This window comes from Lytechinus variegatus, chromosome 2 (assembly GCF_018143015.1).
Source record: "Lytechinus variegatus isolate NC3 chromosome 2, Lvar_3.0, whole genome shotgun sequence".
NCBI classification, from domain to species: Eukaryota; Metazoa; Echinodermata; class Echinoidea; order Temnopleuroida; family Toxopneustidae; genus Lytechinus; species Lytechinus variegatus.
The window spans coordinates 3764383-3786043 of NC_054741.1; the positions used below are offsets into that span (position 1 = coordinate 3764383).

At 35.0% G+C, this 21661-nt stretch overlaps 1 protein-coding gene across 2 annotated transcripts in view; it reads right to left on the minus strand.

Moving 5' to 3' along the window:
• Positions 1–2694: 2694 nt before the first annotated feature.
• The window catches only part of LOC121407094 (CMP-N-acetylneuraminate-beta-1,4-galactoside alpha-2,3-sialyltransferase-like), a 59700-nt gene continuing 40733 nt past the window's right edge, over positions 2695–21661 (minus strand). For both annotated transcript variants that reach the window (XM_041598022.1, XM_041598023.1), the window contains exons 5-11: positions 21042–21133; positions 19408–19468; positions 9805–9900; positions 8791–8977; positions 7895–8035; positions 4150–4275; positions 2695–3839 (exon numbers count right to left, since the gene is read on the minus strand). In XM_041598022.1, the coding sequence (XP_041453956.1) occupies positions 3735–3839; positions 4150–4275; positions 7895–8035; positions 8791–8977; positions 9805–9900; positions 19408–19468; positions 21042–21133 (808 nt within the window). In that variant the 3' untranslated portion in view covers positions 2695–3734. The remainder of the gene's footprint in view (positions 3840–4149; positions 4276–7894; positions 8036–8790; positions 8978–9804; positions 9901–19407; positions 19469–21041; positions 21134–21661) is intronic.

Below are 21661 nucleotides of genomic sequence, written 5' to 3' on the forward strand. Positions count from 1 at the left end.
AAAGTGACATCCTTTTGCCTCTGGCATTAATAAAAGAAATATATTAATGATTGCAAATTTATAATATATATTGTGTTTGATTTTATATTTGTTGGTGATAAATGATAAAGATTAATTCAAATACATATGAACAAAACAAATCCAGTTTTGCCAATCAAATGTTTATCCAAAGCCTCAAATTTTCAACGATCATACGTATTCATCAGGAGTAAATAACAATAACAAAACACAAAATTTCAGTCAAGAATCAGATAAAAAATTCAGATTTTAAATTTCAGATCAGATAAAAAAATTCCCGTTTAAAATTTGAGTCTTTTAATAAACATTTCATTGGCAAAATATAATTAATATGCACATTTTTTTTTATCACTTAAGCCATTACGTGACAATATTACATACAGTATACATATCTAAACTTAGAATCAAAATATTTCAAACATTGCACAAAAATATAAACAATCATTTTAATTTGTTATCTATTGCACCTATTAATGCTTTGGCAAAATCACTTTAATTTCAATTCTTAATAGAATCATTCGGCAACAATATTTTGTTCATAAATTTGATTTGACATACACACGGGTAAGAAATTTCTTTGATCAGATATAGAGGTCCCACTTTATACAATGATTAATATATACAATCATGATATATCACTTTGATACTTTACTCCATGGCATAAATGACAGAGGAGAAAGACCTTATATAACAGCTATCTTAACATTAAGAACGAAGGAAAATTGTTAGATGAGAGAGTGAGAAAGGAAAAAGAATAATAAAATACACAGATCGATAAATTGATAGTGACCAAAGATAATTTCTTTTTTTTTTTTTTTTTTCCACGCAAAGGTAAAGACTTAGCTAGTGTCAAATGGTAACAAAATCCTCGTGGATCGCTAAATTGAAACCGAAATGTTTTACTGATTTATAACAGAGCCCATTTTTTTTCAGATTAGAATGTGAAAAAGGTGCTTGTTTTCTTTTTCACAGGTTGTCTCGTTTTCATCATTTTCGAGTCTTCATGGTTATTACAGGGACTTACAAAGAGCTGGTTATAACAACATCTGCAACATGTCCACGTATTCACTTAAGTTTTGTTAATATTTATCTCAAAATACTTCACTACGAATATGACTAAGTTGTTTCAAAATGCACGACTACAATCATTTCATGCCATTTTTCATTGTTTCTGCAACTTTTCATATGACTTTTGAAATAACAAAGAAAATATATTTTACATAACAAATTATGTAACAATAAAGATATGAACAAAGTTGTACATTGTATTTCTATTACGTAACGATTTAAGGAGTTTGTAGAGGTTGCCACTATATAAGCTCAGCTTGACTGTGTGGTTACCGAGGAAAACAATTTCAAATTAAATGTAGTATTTTAATGTAAGAGTGCACGTGCAGAATAGAAGGAGAGGGCGATTGGTCCTTGCAATGTATGTTAAGAATTTGATTCGTGTTTTTTTTTCTGTTTCGAAAATGTATATTACAGTTGACAAATACATACATGTAGAATATATTTTCATTTAATTCAGTGAGTATATATTTAGTATTAAATTTCAATACCTTTTTTAAGGGAGAAATGAATTTCGTCTCTCAGTCTGAGTCTGACAATGTATTCAAAACGTCGGGCCCATGATGTCTGACAACGTATTTACGTGCTAATAGTGTGGTAGGATTATTTAAGTGAATGTTGTGAAAAGTTCGTGTTGGTTATAAATGCAAGTTGTAATGAAAATATATCAGTAAACACGAGGTGAGGCATTTTGTAATTATATTTTAACATGAAAAAATAGCTATAAGTATAGTTTTTTACCATGTCACATATCTTTTCTGTTTTTAGCCGATAAAAAAAATCAGTAATTATATTACAATGAATTACATTCCAATGAGATGTTGTACCAATTTCAGTTAGATGCTGTCGAATTATTCTAGGATTCGATGAAGTGTTTGACTAAATTCTGTTTGTAATCTTCAGAATCTCAAAAACGTTTATAAGATTATACCGGTCCCTGTACAAATGTGAACAATAATATTAAAAAGCGGCGTTATATGGCAGTCATACATTATGTACATCCAAAACTGATAAAATGCCATTCATATGTAGTAGATAAGTATGGGTAAAGTTTATACAGGTCACAAAATAACAGTAAAATTGGATAAGTACGTAACATTTACAAGGGTAAATAAAGACTATATGCGTAAATTGATAAAACTAGTACCTCATGTGAAAAGATTATAGTACTTATTTTGCAGCTATGTTATAATAATCATTATTAAATACATGGAAATTTGGAATACTCGTTTGCTGATGCAGCTAACATGGAATGAGAAGAAGAAAAAGAGGAAGAAAAAAACACTACCAAATATATGACAGTCTGTAAACCTCTTCAAACATGTACCAAAACAAGTAACACATCTTATATACATAATCAAAATATTTGCTCAATATCAACATGTCTATGAAAGAAAGAGATCAAAGATTTGGTCATGCCAACACCAAATAATTATGAACAAACATTAAGACCGCAAATTTCACGAACAATGAGCGAGTCTAAATTCATGCAAATTTGGCGTAAATTTCACAAATGAGTTGATACATGGCATAAAAAGAAACTGACAAGGCGGCAAGAGTAAAAACATTGTTAAATATGGTTAAATTAATTCGTTTTGATCTGATTGGCGTACGTAAAAAAGTACCTTGAATATGCCCATAACTCAAACACCTTGAAGAGGAGAAAGAGAGAAATATTCCAACTCATGCCGAAAATGGACATAATTATTTAAATACGATTAATCAAGATCTTTTATTATTATGCAAGGTGCTGAGGAACCCCTCAAACGATCAGATCGTTGAAGAACTCAATTTACCAGTGTATACATCTTCAATTCAGGCATATTTAATAAATAAATACAATTAACACCTATTTTAAAACAACATCAATCATACCTTCTCATAATAATTTAAATACAAGCACCCGATAAAGATGTAGGTCAAGCGGTGGGATAACCCGTAGAGCTTGATTGCACTGCCTCAATCTGTTCCACTGATCTTCAGAATGGCAATCACAATACAAACAGCCTCTTTTTGATATTATCAAATGCCTCTAAGTTGTATGCATATGCTCACTGATAGGATGAATGTGAAATTGTAAATTCACAGTTCTCAAATGAAGCAGCCTCTTTTCATCTCATTCAATTGAGAATTATTCCTGTCTTTGTTAATCACTCTTTGATCCTGAAAACTCTTGAAGAAAAATGTTTTTCCCTCTTATAAGTACATGATATAGGCACGAAGGGTAGAAGATCTTAATTGATGGATTGGTACTCGCCAGTCCTGATACTCGCTACTTGTCGGAATGATCGTCTCATCAGGATTCGGAAAAAAAAAGGAATATCGGTACAAATATGCACCTTGAGGTCAACTCCAAATCACGTGATGATATAAAGTATTATATAATACCGCATCAGGCTTTTCAGGCACAGCTGAATTTACATGTTGTCGAGTTTTGCTAGTGGATATTTCAAAATATAATATTTGCGATTATCCTTCTTGCCCATTTCGATAGAAAAATAATCTTTACAAAAGTTGTGAAAAGTGAAAAATGCAAATGCTGACACTGCCCATCCTATAAATTTTATTCTACAATCCAAGTTGACCACAGTGCCTCATGGCCCAAATCATGACCATGATAGCTCGTCGGGATTTTATTGTCTACAATGTTATTTGATTCCACCTGTCAAGTCATGTACGATACCTTGTTGAACCAATTTTAGCAGCCATTTTTTCTCTATATTGATGTTGTGAGTCCAAGAATTTTTCACGACCTGTATAACCACAAAGGAAATATAATATTCAAGGAGGGGGAGAGAGAGAGGGAGAGAAAGACAAAAGGGGTGGGTTTAAAACAATGGGAGAGTCAAAATTTGTCAAAAATCTAACGCATCCGGCAACTCGAAAAACAATTTTTTTAGTAAAATTATCAGAAAGTTATTTTTCACGTTTTTATTAACAACATAAATGGAGACTTATTGGTTATATTCAAGAATCTACTTATTTCATTTTAATTTGGAGTAAGATAATAGAAAGTTGGCTTTCTGATTTGGAACATTATCCTAAAAAATGAAAATATCAAACCTTTATCTGTTGTTTATCATAGTAGTGAAGTGGTTTACTTTCATCATATCCAAACCCAGCTACGCTGACTTCATCACACAACCGTGTTGCCATGGAGATCGCAAAACTTCCAGTCGTTGGCACGTTCTGAAAAAGAAATCTTTTGCGACTCAAATTGTGTGATCCGTCTGCTAAAATCATTCAAAAAAGTTGGTATATATATATATATATACACATGTATATATATATATATATATATATATATATACACATCTTAAAGTTTCACGTATTGGCTTCTCTAATACTATAGTAACAAAATATGCTGAAGATAAATGGTAATGCTTTCAAAGCCAATATAGTTTTTATTTCCTCGAATTTTCGACGGACCTCCGTCTTCTTCAGGAGTAAATACAATGTGCGGTATCAATCAGAGAGCGCATCCTCAGACAGATGTTGTTATGATGACTGGCTGAGGACATGTGTATATATATATACATGTATATATCGAGCATTTAGCCAATCATTAACTAAAACAAATAAATTGTGACCCACACACTATGACACATGACAAGAATGATACAATGTTTGTTTGGACACTGGAACGAATAAACAAAGAAACGTTATTAAACAGTTAAACAAGTAGACCGCCTCTGGCAGTCTCGCCTGTATTACACGATTCAATAAAGCAGCAGTGCTGAGTTTGAAAACAGCTATTGAATAATTATTCACGAAAGAAAACGTTATAGAGTGATAATAAAATACTAATGTCCATTGACCCAAAATGATTTTTTGACCATGATCAAGTGACCTAAACGTGTGCAAAACAATCATTCATACTTGATTACCCTAGTTATATCTATGTTTCATGAACTAGATCCATATTTCTTTAAGTTACTATGTGATGCCAGTTCAACAAATACCCCCAACACAGCCAAAGTTCATTGACCTTAAATGACCTTTGATCTTGGTCATGTGACCTGAGATGCGCATAGGATATTCAGGGATACATGGTTGCTCATATGTCCAAGCTCCATGAACTAGATCCATGAAATTTAAAAGTTATGATGACAATCCCCACAAATACCCTCATCATTACCGAAATTCGTTGACCCTAAATGACCTTTGACCTTGTGACCTGAAACTCACACGGAATGTTTAGGGATACTTGACTACTCTTACGTCCAAATTTCATGAATCAGATCCATAAAATTTTAAAGTTATGATGACCATTCCACAAATATCCTCAACATGGTCAAAGTTCGTAGGGACATTTTACCTTAGTCATGTGACATGAAACTCAGGCAGGATCTTTAGTGATATATTACCAATATGTCTAAGTTTCATGAACTAGGTCTTTATACATTCTAAGTTATGATGACATTTAAAAATGTAATTTTGGTTTAAAATTTCAATATCGACGACGCCGCCGTCGGAAAAGCGGCGCCTGTAGTCTCGCTCTGCTATGCAGGCGAGACAAAAATTCATCAAAATTACGGAAACAAGCAATTTGCTTCTTGAACATGTTGAAAATTATATGATTTTATAACATCAGTACATCACTACAGCATGATTGGTATCATATAATTTTATAATGTTATTTCTTTAGTTTACCCAAAACGTATACTAGTAGTATAATAAAAAACAATTTGTTAATGTAGAAATATTGAAGAAAGTGATAAGCGACATGGAACTACAATCAACTACAAATATTTGCAGGGTGGGACTGTTTTTCAAGGAAATACATCGTAATTTGTTTGCTCAACTCTCAGTGCCGATAGCTATATCCTTGATTCAACATGTTCAAGGAGCAACATTTTGTGGAAATATTAAATATTAACAAGTGGAATGCCTCTGGCCGTCTCACCTGCAAAACTACTATAACTCGCACAAGCTGTTCAGTGACACTTGGTTACTCTTATTTCCACGTTTTATGAACTAGACCAATACACTTACAGAGATAGGATGGTATTTCAACAAATAACCCCAATGTGGCCAAAATTCATTGACCTCACATGACCGTTGACCTTGATCATGTGACCTGAAACTTGCACAGGATATTCAATGATACTTGATTACTCTTATGTCCAAGTTTCAAAAGTCAGATCAATAAACTTGCAAAGTTATGATGGTAATTCAACAGATACCCCCATTATGGCCAAAGTTCATTGACCTTTGACCTTGGTCATGTGACCTAAAATGCGCACAGGATTTTCAGTGATACTTGATTACTCTTATGTCCAAGATTTATGAACTAGACCAACATACTTTCAAAGTTATGATGGTAATTCAACAAATACCCCCAATTCGGCCTAAGTTCATTGACCCTAAATGGCCTTTGACCTTAATCATGTGACCTGAAACTTGCACAGGATGTTCAGTGATACTTGATTACTATTATGTCCAAGTTTCATGAATCAGATCCAAAAACTTTTTAAGTTTTGATTGTAATTCAACAGATACCCCCAAATCGGCCAAAGTCCATTGACCCTAAATGACCTTTGACCTTGTTCATGTGACATGAAACTCACGCAGGAAGTTTGGTGATACATGACTGACCTTATGTCCAAGTTTAATGAACTAGGTCTATATACTTTCTAAGTTATGATGACATTTCAAAAACTTAACCTCAGGTTAAGATTTTGATGTTGATTCCCCCAACATGGTCTAAGTTCATTGACCCTAAATGACCTTTGACCTTAATCATGTGACATGAAACTCTAGTAGGATGTTCAGTAATACTTGATTAACCTTATGGCCAAGTTTTATGAACTAGGTCCATATACTTTCTAAGTTATGATGTCATTTCAAAAACTTAACCTCAGGTTAAGATTTGATGTTGACGCCGCCGCCGTCGGAAAAGCGGCGCCTATAGTCTCACTCTGCTATGCAGGTGAGACAAAAATGCAGGAGGAGAAGGATTGGAAGGAGAAAGAAAACAAGACATAGAATAAAAAGAAAAGCAGCAGAAGAAGAAACAGGAGGAGGAGGAGGAAGAGTAGGAGGAGAAGAAGGGGGATGGGAGGAGGAGGAGGAGAATGGGGAGAAAAATGAGGAGAAGAAAGCGAAGACGATTTTTTAAAGAATTCAAAGTTAAACTTTATTAACAATTAATATCTTACAAGAAGAAGGGGAAGGAGGAGAAATGGGATAAGACCAAGAACATAGCTTTGTGCGAAGAAGGACAGAATTACATTACTCACCAAAGGACATTGACCTTTTGTATTGATAGTTCTTATTTGTCTCTGTACCGGATCGTAAATCAGCTTCGGAAGAATATAGGCAGGAAAATAATCCAAATCTCTTTTCGTAGCGTATTGGAAAATGAAATTCGGTCACTAATACTAGATGTTTTTTCCGTTAGCAATGGACAGTTTATTAGTGTCGATTTCTGTCATAATCCACCCTACATCCATGTAATGACCAAGGGGAATCTTCAACAGTGTGATGATTTTTATTCACTCCCTTTAGAGATACGTATATTGAAAATGTGAATGTGTGTGGGTATGCGTCCGTGTGTGGGTTAGAGGATGTGAGTGTGTAGGTGTGTATATGTGCGTGTGAGAGAGAGAGAGAGAGAGTAAGGGGAGGTTGTGCATTGTGTCCTGCTGTTCTTTTTTTTATTTCTTCAAGAATTTCTAGAAGTTAATTATTTTCAACTTGGAGGACATAGGGAAAAAATTACTAATCAGTGCGCGACCATTGTAAAAGTAACATTCACCCACGAAGGATAATGATTAATCAACGGTCGTGATGTTTCCAAACTTACTTTTCCGACTTTACCATTGCCAATTTTCATGCCGACAAGTTCTGCCGTCTCTTGAATGATATGCGGATTGAAGATACGGAATTCATCGGCAGGTTTGGGCACGGATCGAGCTACCGACTTCCAAAAGCGCAAAGATGATGGCTGAAAGGAAAGTTGAAAAAAAATGACAATAAATATCTAATCAGGAAAAAATCATTATAGATACAAGCATGTGTACATTAATTGAATGATGTGTCAAAATAGACACTATGTCCAATAAATCAACAATAGGGGGTTCTTCTGTATCATGTCCACTAACATTTAAAATATTGAAAAATGAGAAAAGAGGAACAAACGTCGTAGAGAAGAAGGTGATTTGTGATAATGTAATTGTTGGACAGAGAGGGCCAGTGGCGTAACTACGGGGGGGGGGGCACTAAGTGACTCAAATTTTTTGCTCGTGCCCCCCCCCCCATGCCGTGACCCACGGTACCCCACTGGAGAGGGCTGATGAAGGACACTAGTTGGGAATGAGATAAAAAAAATAATCATTTTCATCAGCATCATTCCCTTTACATTTCCAGAGTAGAGATGCTGTGTTCAATATAAACAATGGAATATATAAATATGAATTTCACTTGCATAGAATGCTTTGAAATTGATACTAAACTTTCAGCGAAGATTTTAAGATGGTAATTGCGTTAAGGCCCTATTATGTGATGCTGCAGTAAACCCAGCTGGTAACGCCATCGAAACCGACTGAAACTCGACTCTATATCAACCAATCATGCCAATGGTAATCCTGAACGCAATAGCTTTGATTTGGTCTGGAGTCGATCTTTGTTGGTTAAACCATCCAGGGTTAAACTATAACATGAGCATGAATGGCGCACAAAATAGCGCAGTAACAATCTTACCACTTTCTTTCCAGCAGCTACATTCGATATCCATTCCAGGTCGGTTTGTTTAAAGATAACAATGACGTAGAGCCAGTGACCTTTGTAAGGAATCGCCGACTGAAAGCTACTTTCTGGGTAAGCCATGCGGATTGTCGTCTTTGAACCAACATCCTTCTCATACGTTATTGTAGGAGCATCATTCAGCCTGATAGAAAAAAAGGGTCAAAATGTTCTGATCGAAATTCAAGTCGTTGATCTGAATTTATGAGTTATAATTTGCATTTATTTTGTATATTTCCTTACAAATGTTGGCATAATGGTATCTTGGCATTGATTGCACATAGGCTAGTTTTTCCAAAGAGCCCTATACCAGATAGACCGTGATATCGTGGGCCTTATGCCAAAAGGGCCTTAACCCGATTTTAGGGGTTCTGAATATTTTATAATAAATTTAACACATTTCATGTAAAACTTAATAACTTAACACGTTTATCGAAATTGGCTTCAAAAGCAAAAAAACGACCACAAACTTTTGATTATTAGAGAGGCCAAAACCTTTATAAACGCCATTATCTCGGAATGGCCAAAAGCAGTTAAGGCCCTTTTGGCATAAGGCCGACGATATCTCCTCCAAAGCTTATCATGACGGAACTCTGGAAGCGGATCTCTGTCTCGAATTCTTATATGGGTTTTATATATATATTTCTGTCACACAATATATATATATATATATATATATAGAGAGAGAGAGAGAGAGAGAGAGAGAGAGAGAGAGAGAGAGAGAGCTATCTACCCTTTTTGGAAAAATTGGTGGTGCCGAAAAAATGTCTCTGCCGGGGAATCGAACCCGGGTCCCCAGCTTTGAACGCCGGTTCAAATATATATATATAGTTTATTTATTGTGCATCATTTGTTAAACAGTGCTTTTTCGTAAAGGGCTGGAAGGACAATCGGATTACAGTGAAAGTAGGCCTATCATATATATATCAGAAAGGCTCAAGGAATAAATAATCAAATAATAAATGAATGTACCTTATGACGACGTCGAAATCGTCAATGATGGCACCCATTGAAGAATCTTTCATGACGCCTCCGTTTCCGACTACGACACAACGACTACATGATTTACTGAAAAAAGAGGAAGACAAAGAACGCATTCCAGAAAAAATACCGACTCATTTGTTAAATACTGAAGATGGTAAAGCTAGGTTACGCACTCTAACAAATATTGAGTTAAAGTGCTCATGAGGGTAAGTATGTGTCCAATTAACATTGAGTATTTCTTTTGGGCATTTTTATTTATCCAGTGTGACGAAAATTTTGCCCATTCTAAAGTAATTGCTGCTTAATTTTCAACCTTACTGGACAATATACTTCCCACATTGGGTAAAATACTGCCCAGAAATTGGTTGGATACATACAGTGTAATTATCCTCGTGGTGGTAAAAATTTTACCAAATATGTTTTCCAGTGAAGAAGGGTTTGAAATTATCACTGTCAAAATGACGTCGACATTACAATGAGCAGAATAATTGGTCAAGACGTGTTACAATTCAAAGGGGATGAACCATTATCATTTTTATGATGTTATTTTTTATACGTTTCAAATGAGAGTGAATACATATTCCCATTTAAAGTTTCTATCCAAATAGCCTTTGTTAACCATCTGTATCACTGAAAAATCTATTTATGCACGAAAGGCTTCGCATGGTATTTACTGTTTAAACACGTGGACCTATACCGATAATTGTGCTAACACCGTCAATCCCATACGACGTTTAATATTTAATATATAAATCAATTAATCAATAGAATTTGAAGCATGGAGGTACCTGATGTACATATCGTGATGATTATGTCTTATGACTTTCACATTTTAACATGGTTATCACCATGACAGGAGTCTGGATGAAAATATTTGTTGTGCTGTCGAAATGTTTGCATCGACATTGGCTTATACAAATACATATATGGCAAATATATGTACTCCACTTGAATAGTGAGGATAGTAACAGATGTAATAGTTTCGTGTTTGAACATCTGGTTCATAAATCCGGCATCATTTATCAAAATTTCAAATCAGGTTCAAATCAAACAGGGTCGTGTTCTTGTAACTTCACATAATGGTACTGTAATGCGACTATCGGTGTTGTAGTGCCTTGGTGCTCGGCCATGGTCTTAAAGGAGAAGTTCACCCCCAAAAAAAATTAAATAGCAGAAATAATGAATGATATTGGTGAAAGTTTGAGGAAGAAACCATTATCGATTTTCTGAGAAAATGAAATTTCATTGTTTTTTTTACCATATGATATGGAGGAAAGCTGCTCGCATGTGACGTCACAATCAAATAATTAAAACTTTAATAACTTTTTTTTTAAATTCTTTTGTAAATTTTCTTCAAACCTTCACCCTCTTATTAAAAAAGGCTTATTTTTTATATTAGATTTTGACAGTACATTTAGAAAATAATATCATATTAGCGCTTTTCCTTTCCCTTTTTTTTTTGGGGGGGGCTCTTTAACATTTTTAAACAAGCGAAAAAGAGGGAGATGGGAGAGAAAGAGAGAGAGGTAGGGGTGGGGGAGAAAGAAAGATAGGGTGTTACAGTTGGCTAATTGGGCAGAATAGAAATTACTGCAAAATCAGTATTCGTTCATGGGCACTAAGAAATATTTTTTTTTAGTCTAGCGTCTCAGATTGACAAAACATACAGAAAACAATCATGACAATGTTTCATTGTTTTTATGTCAAAATGGTTTGACAGTGAATTTCATTTCACTAAACATTTTCAAGGAAATACATATGTATTTTATACTGTTTTAAGAAAGAATAAAAATTCTCCTCCCCCCACCACCACCAAAGCTCAAAGCGTATACGGTGCGCCCCGTTTATTTTTGCATCCTTTATATCACTTTATTTTAGTTAGTATTCTTTATTCAGGTTTATGATGTAAAATAATTGGAGAAAATACAAACGAATTGAAATTTAAGATGAAACCGAAAGTCCCTAAAAATACCAAATTTAAAGGGATGGTCCGGGCTGAAAGTATTTATAGCTTAATAAATAAAGTAGAATTCACTGAGCAAATGCCGAAAATTTCATCAAAATCGGATAACAAATAACAAAGTTATTGAATTTTAAAGTTTAGCAATATTTTGTGAAAAAAGTCGTCATGAATATTCATTAGGCGGGCTGATGATGTCACATATCCGCTTCTTCTTTTATATTTTATTATATCAAATGAGGTTTATTCGAATTTTTTCCTCCAAGAACTAAAAAAAATGGACTGACAACTGATTTAGTGCATTAGATATTTATTGCTGCAGCTTATTTCATTATAGTTCAAGTTCAAGTTCAAGTTTATTTTCCATTTCCATTATCAACATTACAAGCAAATACAAATCAAACATACATTATAAATATAGACAAAAACAAATGAAATGTGATATTTGATTACAAATCAATTACAAGTTACAAAATATTTGTAAAATAGTTTTAACAGAATCTGATATGGAAATGAGGGGATCCACTAAAAAGCATTGCTTGTAGAGCGTGGATCCCCTAAGAAAGTATATCAAACATTTGAGAAATGGGACTCATTCGCAGGAGTAAATACAATAAGTTAAAATAGAATATTGGAAATAATAACAAGATGGTGAGTGATAGCGAGAAATGATAAAAAGATGACAGAGATACAGGACTATACTAAAAACTAAAAAGAAAACAGACATGATAAAGAATAGAGGGAAGAGAGAAGGAATAAAGTACTGAAAGGGGAGCGAGAGGGAGAGAGAAAGGGCAAAGATAAGTAGGGAGGGGGAGGGAGAGAGATGGATGCACACACACACACAGACAGACAGACAGACACAGATAATATGGAGAGGGTCAGAAAAAGAGAGAGATAAAGGGGGGGGGGGGCAAGACCGAGAGTACAAACGTGGATCAACGAGAGTGTGACTCGATAGATGTAATTGCACAAGTAAACAATAAAATCAAAAAATCAAAATAGCGTGCTTAGATAGTACTAAAAATATACAAACTAATTAATTACTTTGGTAAGACAGTAAAAGAATTATTTTTAGTTTTCTCTTAAAGGAGTGGATAGAGGGGGCCTGTTGAACATCTTTATGGAGTGAATTCCAAAATTTGGGGCGGTGAAAATAAAAGTATTTTGCGCAAAACGAGTTCTTAAGATAGGCAGATGAAAGTTATCGGCTTGTCTGGTAGGATACCTATGAAAATTGTTATTTTGAGAAAACAAATGATTAAATGCAAAAGGAACCATACTCATTTTTATGATTCTAGGACATCTACCCCTGGACATCTACCCCCGGACATCCACCCCCCGGACTTCTACCCCCCGGACATCCACCCCCTTAGGACAAGTACCCCCTAGGACAAGTACCCTCTAGGACATCTACCCCCCGGACATCTACCCCCCGGACACCTACCCCCCGACATCTACCCCGGACACCTACCCCCCGACATCTACCCCCCGGACATCCACCCCGGACATCTACCCCCCGACATCCACCCCCTTAGGACAAGTACCCCCTAGGACAAGTACCCTCTAGGACATCTGCCCCCGGACATCTACCCCCTCATCTTTAAATTGATTTTGAATTGATAAGATATATATTTTTGCTCGTCTGTGAGCGATCATAGCGATCATAACGAGCAATTTGACAAAAAAATGACAGGGGGTAGATGTCCGGGGGGTGGATGTCCGGGGGGTAGATGTCCGGGGGGTGTATGTCCGGGGGGTGGATGTCCGGGGGGTAGATGTCCTAGAGGGTACTTGTCCTAGGGGGTACTTGTCCTAAGGGGGTGGATGTCCGGGGGGTGGATGTCCGGGGGGTAGATGTCCAGGGGGTAGATGTCCGGATACGTATTTTTATACATAAACATAAACTGCCCAAGCTGAAATTGGTATAAGTCTTGAACCTTTTAGGAAAAGCGGATCAGTGTGAGAACGGGGGTGCGAGAATGAAATAACACGAAGGGCTTTTTTTTGTAATAATAATATTTTGTTAAGTAAACTTTGACGGGTATTGCCCCAAACAAGGATCCCATAGTTGATGTATGGTAGTATAAGAGAAGAATATAATGTAAGTAGAGAAGTAACAGGAATAAACGTTTTCAACCTATTTATGAAGCCTATATTTCGGGATATTGTTTTGCAAATATTATCAATATGGCATTTCCAGGAGAGTTTGTTATCTACATGAACTCCCAAAAATTTAATTGAGGTAACACTTTCCAATCGGAAATCTTCAATAAAAATGTCAAAAGGTAAGGAATCTATGGTATTACTGAATAAAATATATTTAGGTTTTTGAAGGTTAATTGATAATTTGTTAGCTCTGATCCAATTCAAAATATTAGTTAATTCAGAGTTTATTATGTTAACATATTATAAGGGATACATATTATTCACACAAGTACGAAATAATGAACAAAAAAAAAAAAACGATTTTATGTAATAACATAAAAAACGGAAAGTGGAGATGTGACATCATCAGCCAACCTAATGAAAATTCATGATGACTGTTTTCACAAAATATTGCGAAATTTTAAACTTCAGTAATTTTATTATTTGTAATCCAATTTTTGATGAAATTTTCGGCATTTTGCTCAGTGAATTCTACTCTTATGTATTAGGATACAAATATTTTCAGACCGGACCATCCCTATAAGGTCAGTATGAAAAAAAAATCAACTTGCACTTTGCGCTCTCATTATTGACCTGGTCCCTTAAACCCCATTCCACAGAGAACAAGACCTTTGAAAGACCATAAATTCTGGTTGATCTATCAGCATGATCAGAGGTCTCTCAATGAACCTAAAATGGGCTTTGCAGTCTTACACGAGTCCTGACCAAATCTTTCTTTGGTCTTCGTGATCTTCATGGGCTCCAAAACTTTTTAAAACGGTTCAAACAGTCGCACAACGGTCTTTCAGTGGTCTTTCAGCAGTCTTCCAGCAGTCTTTCGTCTCACATGATTTTTGCGGAGATCACTGTATGACTCATGAGAGATCATTGAAAGTTCATTAAAAAATCATTGAAAGACCAGGCAAAGTCCATGGAAATAATTCTGAAAGATCACTTGTTGCATAAAAGATCTCTGAAAGACCTTTGAAAGATCTCTATAGGAATACTCTATGAAATATCGACAGTCTTTCAGAGTTCTTTGAGGGGTCTTTCTGAGTCATTCCACAGAGATGACAGATTTCAGTGATCTTGAAGACAGCTGTAAAACCTCACCAAGTTTAAGTCTTTTTTAGTCTTTTTATGTCTTTCAATGGTCTCCGTTCTGTGGAAGGGGGGTCTTGATCATTTATTTGCCCCCTACCCCCCCCCCCCGAGCACCAGTAAGTTATGGGGAAATACCCGTCTATTTTATCATCAGCATCTTTTAAATATCACTTTATTTTTGTTAGTAGGCCTATTGTTTATTCAGATTGATTGTGTAAAATAATAATAATAATGATAATAATAGCTGGATTTAAAAAGCGCTTTTTGCCTGAGGATACAAAGTGCTGCTATTATTACCCCGGCTTTAGCTCGAGCTACCATCACCGGCGCTCAGTGCGTGCAAGGAATAACTTCTGCTGGGCCGAGTGCAGCACAGTGCGGACAAATTTCTTGCTGAAGGAAAACACGCTATGGCTAGGATTCGAACCACGACCCTCTGTTTCAAAGACGAGAGTCAGAACCACTAGACCACGACCCACCCACAAATAGGAGGAGAAAAAAAAGAAATGAGAATTGAAATTTAAAAGAGGGTAAAAGCAGGAAAGAACCTTGAAAACCGACAAAATTCCTTAAAATAACTCAATTTCAGGTCAGTATTTTGAACATTTTAACTTTGCGCTCTCATAATTGCTCTAGACCCTTTATCCTTTATTTACATGTAGTAAAAATGATACCAAGTCTTGTAAACAAAAAATAAAGCTAACAATCGTGACAAGTGCACTTAATAAATATAAAAAGCTATATTATATTTAAAGGGGCAAGAGAGTGCCCAATGACTTATCACATACCAAAGGCATCTAATAACTACGTGCCCTTTAAAATAAAATTACACGTAACGTTTTCTCCAGATAAGAAGAGACCATCAACCGACACTTAATCTTTATTTATTTTTTAATCACTGATATTGCTAAACAATACAACTGGGCGTTGTGGCGTGCGCCAGTAATCCAAGCTGTGTATGGGGAAGTTACAAATTGATGCAGAGGTTCGAGGTTCGAGCCCCGGTCACGTCTTTCGGATGGTGACGTTAAAGTTCGGTCCCAGACGTAAATAATCATGTCTGATTGATACACGTCTGACAAAACTCAAATACACACACAATACGTCGTCAATAACTTGCATGACATTTAGTGGTATACGTATGCATCGAAACATGAACCCTCTAAACATAATGTTCCAAAAATAGAATAATTGTCTTCCAACATAATATCCTCCATACTTGTCCTAAATAGGGATTATTTCGAATATAATGCGGAATCAAACCAAATGTATAAACCTATTGTACTCATCCAAGGCTCACAACCGATACTGCTCATCAATATTCATTCAGGAAGTACAACAGGAAATTATATGTCAACCAACTCCACCTTTAATCTGACCATTATTACTTGTTATCATTGATTTATTCTTTCTTCGATTGAGATATTAAACTTTAAATAAATGATTTTATAATAAATGTCCCACACCTCCATAAAAGTTAATTGGCGATAAGTAAAAGTGCAATAAATTATAACATCCAGGACATATATTGCAATATCTGCAGTACGAATATGGTATTGATAAATGTAAACATTTTACAACATTCATGTTGTATAAGAGCTACACAATTTGATGAAAAGACAACTATTCATATATTTTTAATGATTAATATATTTGTTTAAACCCTACATAATTGAATAAAAGAATAAATGTACACGTTTTGTTTAATTTGAATAGATTATGTATAACATATAATACGAAATTAAACTAAATATCTTGCACATGATTGCATGTTTAACAGCATAGTCTTGGATAAATTGACGTCATAAAACGTCTCTCGGGTAAGGGTTAAACTGGAGGTTAGTTGCCATAGAGACGACTGCTGTGTATTGAGACATGGGGCTCTTTAAACACTATTTATATTAAGTGACAAATCAAATGATATGCCCCAAATTTCTCCTAAATTTGGATTAAAGTATGTCTGTACATGTAAATACAATAATGATTTATCCCAATTAGAATGAAGAGCCGCTATAAAAATGCATCAGTTATTTGTCATTAGGGCAGGGGCGGCGGAACAGGGGGACAAGTGCCCCCCCCCCCCCCCCAGAAAAAAAATCCCAGTAGGAAAAAAATGTTCCTTTTTCAAATGGAAAGCGCCTTTTTCAAAATGAAATGTGCCTTTTTTCTCAAAATAAAATACCCCATTTTCAGTAAAACAACGCATTTTAGAATAAAAATTTGAACAATTTTTGGCTTACACTTCGCGCTTGCATCATTTATTGTTTAATAATAATAATAATAATTTGTATAGCGCAGCTTTTATATGGATATATTCAGCTGTGCTTGTTCAGAGCTCTGTTTACTTATGTCTGCACAGCATATATTCTTAACTAAAAGATGGGTTTTAATTTTCATTTGACGAGAGCCAATGATGGAGAGCTTCTGTTATCAATTAGCAGGCTATTCCATAGTTTGGGGACAGCAAGTACAAATGCACGATCACCATTCACCAAGTGTGACTTTTGTTTTGTGAAATGGGATCTGAAACAATAGCTTATCTGTGGAACTTCGCAGGCTTCGACTGTGTGATTGGGTTTTAAGTTTGAGTAATTCTGTAATGTAATGTGGGGCTTGACCGATTGATGATTTATATACAATTAACAGAATTTTGAATGAAATTCTCTGACGTACAGGCAGCCAGTTGAGTTCTCTCGGAAGAGGTGTCGTGGAACTGAACTTTGGGACACGGTAAAAAAGTCTTGCACATGAATTTTGGACTCTTTGTAACTTAGAAATAAAAATATCAGGCAATCCAAACAACAAACCATTACAGTAGTCAAGCTGACTTGTAATCAGAACATGTGCCACCAGTTTGATACTTTCTTTAGTCATGTTAGTAATGTACTCATTCTGTTCTTAGTTACAAAAAGTGCTTAGAGTGAAGCTTCACTCTCGCATTATTTGATAAGTGAGATATGTATCCTATTCATCAGTCATGCAGTCCATATATGAGCTTATAAAAAAATTCAGCTCGTGCGTTGCGCTCGCGTCAGCAAGTGAGTTTCACAGCTTCAGATTTGAAAATTTTCCCAAACCGCTCGCTTGCTTGCAGAAAAATAATGCCTAAATATATGTTTTATCTATCAGAACATCATAAAGGTTTTTCTCAACTTAATTACTACAAAACACACAACTTTTACACGTACATGATAATCTCATGGTGAAAATATCCGTTTGCATTAAAATGCTCATTTTTACAGATAAGTGCCCTGTTTTGCCACCCCCCCCCCCCATAATACGTTCCGCCGCCCCTGCATTAGGGTATTGTAAATCACACTTCAACTATATACAGTGCGTATCAAAAAAAGTTTACACTTTGAAAAAGCTCTGGGAATTAAAAAATATACAACATATGGGTAATTTTTTCACATATAATCTTGGGTTAGGGTATCATCTATCCACTGAAAGTAAAAGTTTTGACAGAATGTTACACTTGAGTGAGCACTGTCCATTTTTGTAAAGCTCGCAGAAATCTGTTTGCGCAGAAATGCTCGTTTTCACGCTGTGTCAAGGGGAAAGGGCGAAATCAAACTTATAACCCTGCGATACATTCCTCAAACATTTTCCTTTCACTTTTAGTCAACTGAGATAAAACAGATACATTCAAGCATTTTAAAACAAATGTTACCACCCAAATTGAAATTTCAACACTTAGTAAGCACAACTTTACCCTTTTTGTGCCAGCTGGATCTGAGGACATACCGGTAACTGAATCTGAACAAAAGAAAAGTTTACATCAGACATCTCCAGCACTTTTTCACTAAGTTTTTACTATTTAAAGTGGGTTGACATTTAATTTTTCATATAATACTTGTTTCTCCACACTTTTCCCAAGCATGACAATGATTAACATAATAGAAATCAAGGCTATTTCATTTTATGTAAATCACAGCTCAGTGTAAATAAAATATCGTCCTGATGGCCTTGGTGTGTGGGGGAGTGGGGCAGGGCGCAATGCACTTTTCGAAGTGTATTGGTCAAGGAAACAAGTTAAAAGAGGTCAAAGGTATCTTCAAACCAATTTTGCTTGCAAATATACGTTTTCTTCATAATAAAGGTTTACTTTTATTCGCATAGCTATTTCAAAGTTCTGTGCAAATCATTTTCACTAACTTTTCAAAAATAAGCGGTGCTTACTCAAGCGGAAGTATTTTCGATAGTTTTATCGTCATTTGCTTAAATGGATCTGCACCAATGATAAAATGTGGAAAAATCTTCATGATATTACAAATGTATAATTTTACAGGATTTCTTCAAAGTGTAAACTTTTTTTTGATACGCACTGTATATCGGATGTTGGTTTTCATACTGTTATGAAGGATCGAAAAAGATCTTACCTCGTAATTTCGGAGAAGTCTGACTTATTGATGACAGATACAGCTTTCTTTAACACACTCTCTGTATAATTGAGGAAAAACAGTAAAGCATTCATGGGTTTTGCGCTTGCTATAATAATAGAATATGAAAACGTGGGCCGCATTCCAGCCTTGTAATCGGACTATAAAAAGGGGTTCAAATTAACCTTTGTTCTTATGAACCAATCAGAATAAATATCACCACTTTGCATGAGTAACGCTTGTACCCAGCATTATACCCACCTGCCAAGCGACATCGAAATCGGTGTATGCCTTCTTGGTCGATCAGGACCTCTTTAAAGGACAAGTCCACCCCAACAAAAACTTGATTTGAATAAAAAGAGAAAAATTCAACAAGCACAACACTGAAAATTTCATCAAAATCGGGTGTAAAATAAGAAAGTTATGGCATTTTAAAGTTTCGCTTATTTTCAACAAAATAGTTATATGAACGAGCCAGTTACATGTACATCCAAATGAGAGAGTTGATGACATCACTCACTCACTATTTCTTTTGTATTTTACTATATGAAATATGAAATATTTTGATTTACTCGTCATTGTCATGTAAAATAAAGTTTCATTCCTCCGGACGTGGAATTCCATTATTTTAACATTTTATGCTTCAGGCAAGGAGGTCCTAATTGTCAAATTCGTAAAAATGGAAATATTGTATAATTCAAACAATAAAAAATAAAAGAAATAGTGAGTGAGTGACATCATCGACTCTCTCATTTGGATGTAACTGGCTCGTTCATATAACTATTTTGTTGAAAATAAACGAAACTTTGAAATGTCATAACTTTCTTATTTTACATCCAATTTTGATGAAATTTTCAGCATTGTGCTTGTCTGATTTTTCTCTATTGATTCAAATCAAAATTTTTCTGAGGTGGACTTGACCTTTAAGGTGAAATTGTTGACGAGACATGTCTATCCATGGACCTACTACAACATGGTATATCCATCCATCCGTCTAAACGAACGCAAAGTGTGCCTTCCAGCTCGAAGGGCGGTCCACAAAAAAGGAACTAATACTATTACATTATTAACATAAATGATGATGATAAAGATTACGGAGGTGATGAAGATGATGATTATGATATTCTAACTTCCGGTTATGGCTTCCTGGTAAACACATACTTTTGAGCTCCCGACATATCAACGAAAATCAGGTGATAATTACGTGTATTGGGATTTTGAGAAAATGGGGAAAGTATCGAGATGATATATAACCTTATGACACCACTACTTCAAATGAGCATAATGATAATAATAGTAACAACAATAATAATAATAAAAATAAAAATAATAATAATGATACATGTAATAATAATAATAATTATACTATTACTACTCATAATAAAGGCAATGATAACAACACCAATGATAATAATACAATGATAATTGTAACAGGTTCAGGCAACTACCACCCCCACGGTATAATTGAACATACAATTATATCTTTTTGAAATAATACACTCTGCAATGTACACTGAAGAATAATAAAATCATCTTAGAAAATAATTAAGACCACATGGCAGAGTGCAAACACTACACTGGAAGGGAAATGCGAATGTTGGTGGGAGGATCAGTGGAACACACGGACATCTTACCTAATTTTTTAAACCCAAACGGTGGTGGAAGTGATACAAGACTTGATACTTCCGTTTCCGCTCCAATAAAGGGATGAATGTTGACATCGTATCTGTGAATTACAGAAGAATCATTAGGCTGCAAACCAAGTCTTTGAACAACTGACCCACAACATCCATGAAATGTGGATTTTGTAGAACATTCCCAAACCCTACTTGCATGACTATTGACCTTAATCATTTTTCCGTTTTATCGATCTTTTTGTGTCTAAATTAGAAAGATATTACACAATGAGACTAATAATATATTTGATGTCTAATTCACATTAACGTTGCTATAAATCTAAAACTTAAAATAAGAAAGTTGTGAAATCATAAAGTTTCGATTAATAAAAGAAAATAGTTATATGCACATCCTGGTCGGTATGTAAATGAGGGAATCAATGACGTCACACACTCACTATTTCTTACGTATTTTATTGAATGTAATATGAAATATTTATGTGAAACAATATTTGAAAATATGGAATTACTATTGTTATAACCTATCTGAGTTGATGAAGAATCTCGCAAAAAAAGGAACGATTGTATTAAATAAAATACAAGAGAAAGAATGACACCATTAACTCCCTCAATTGCAT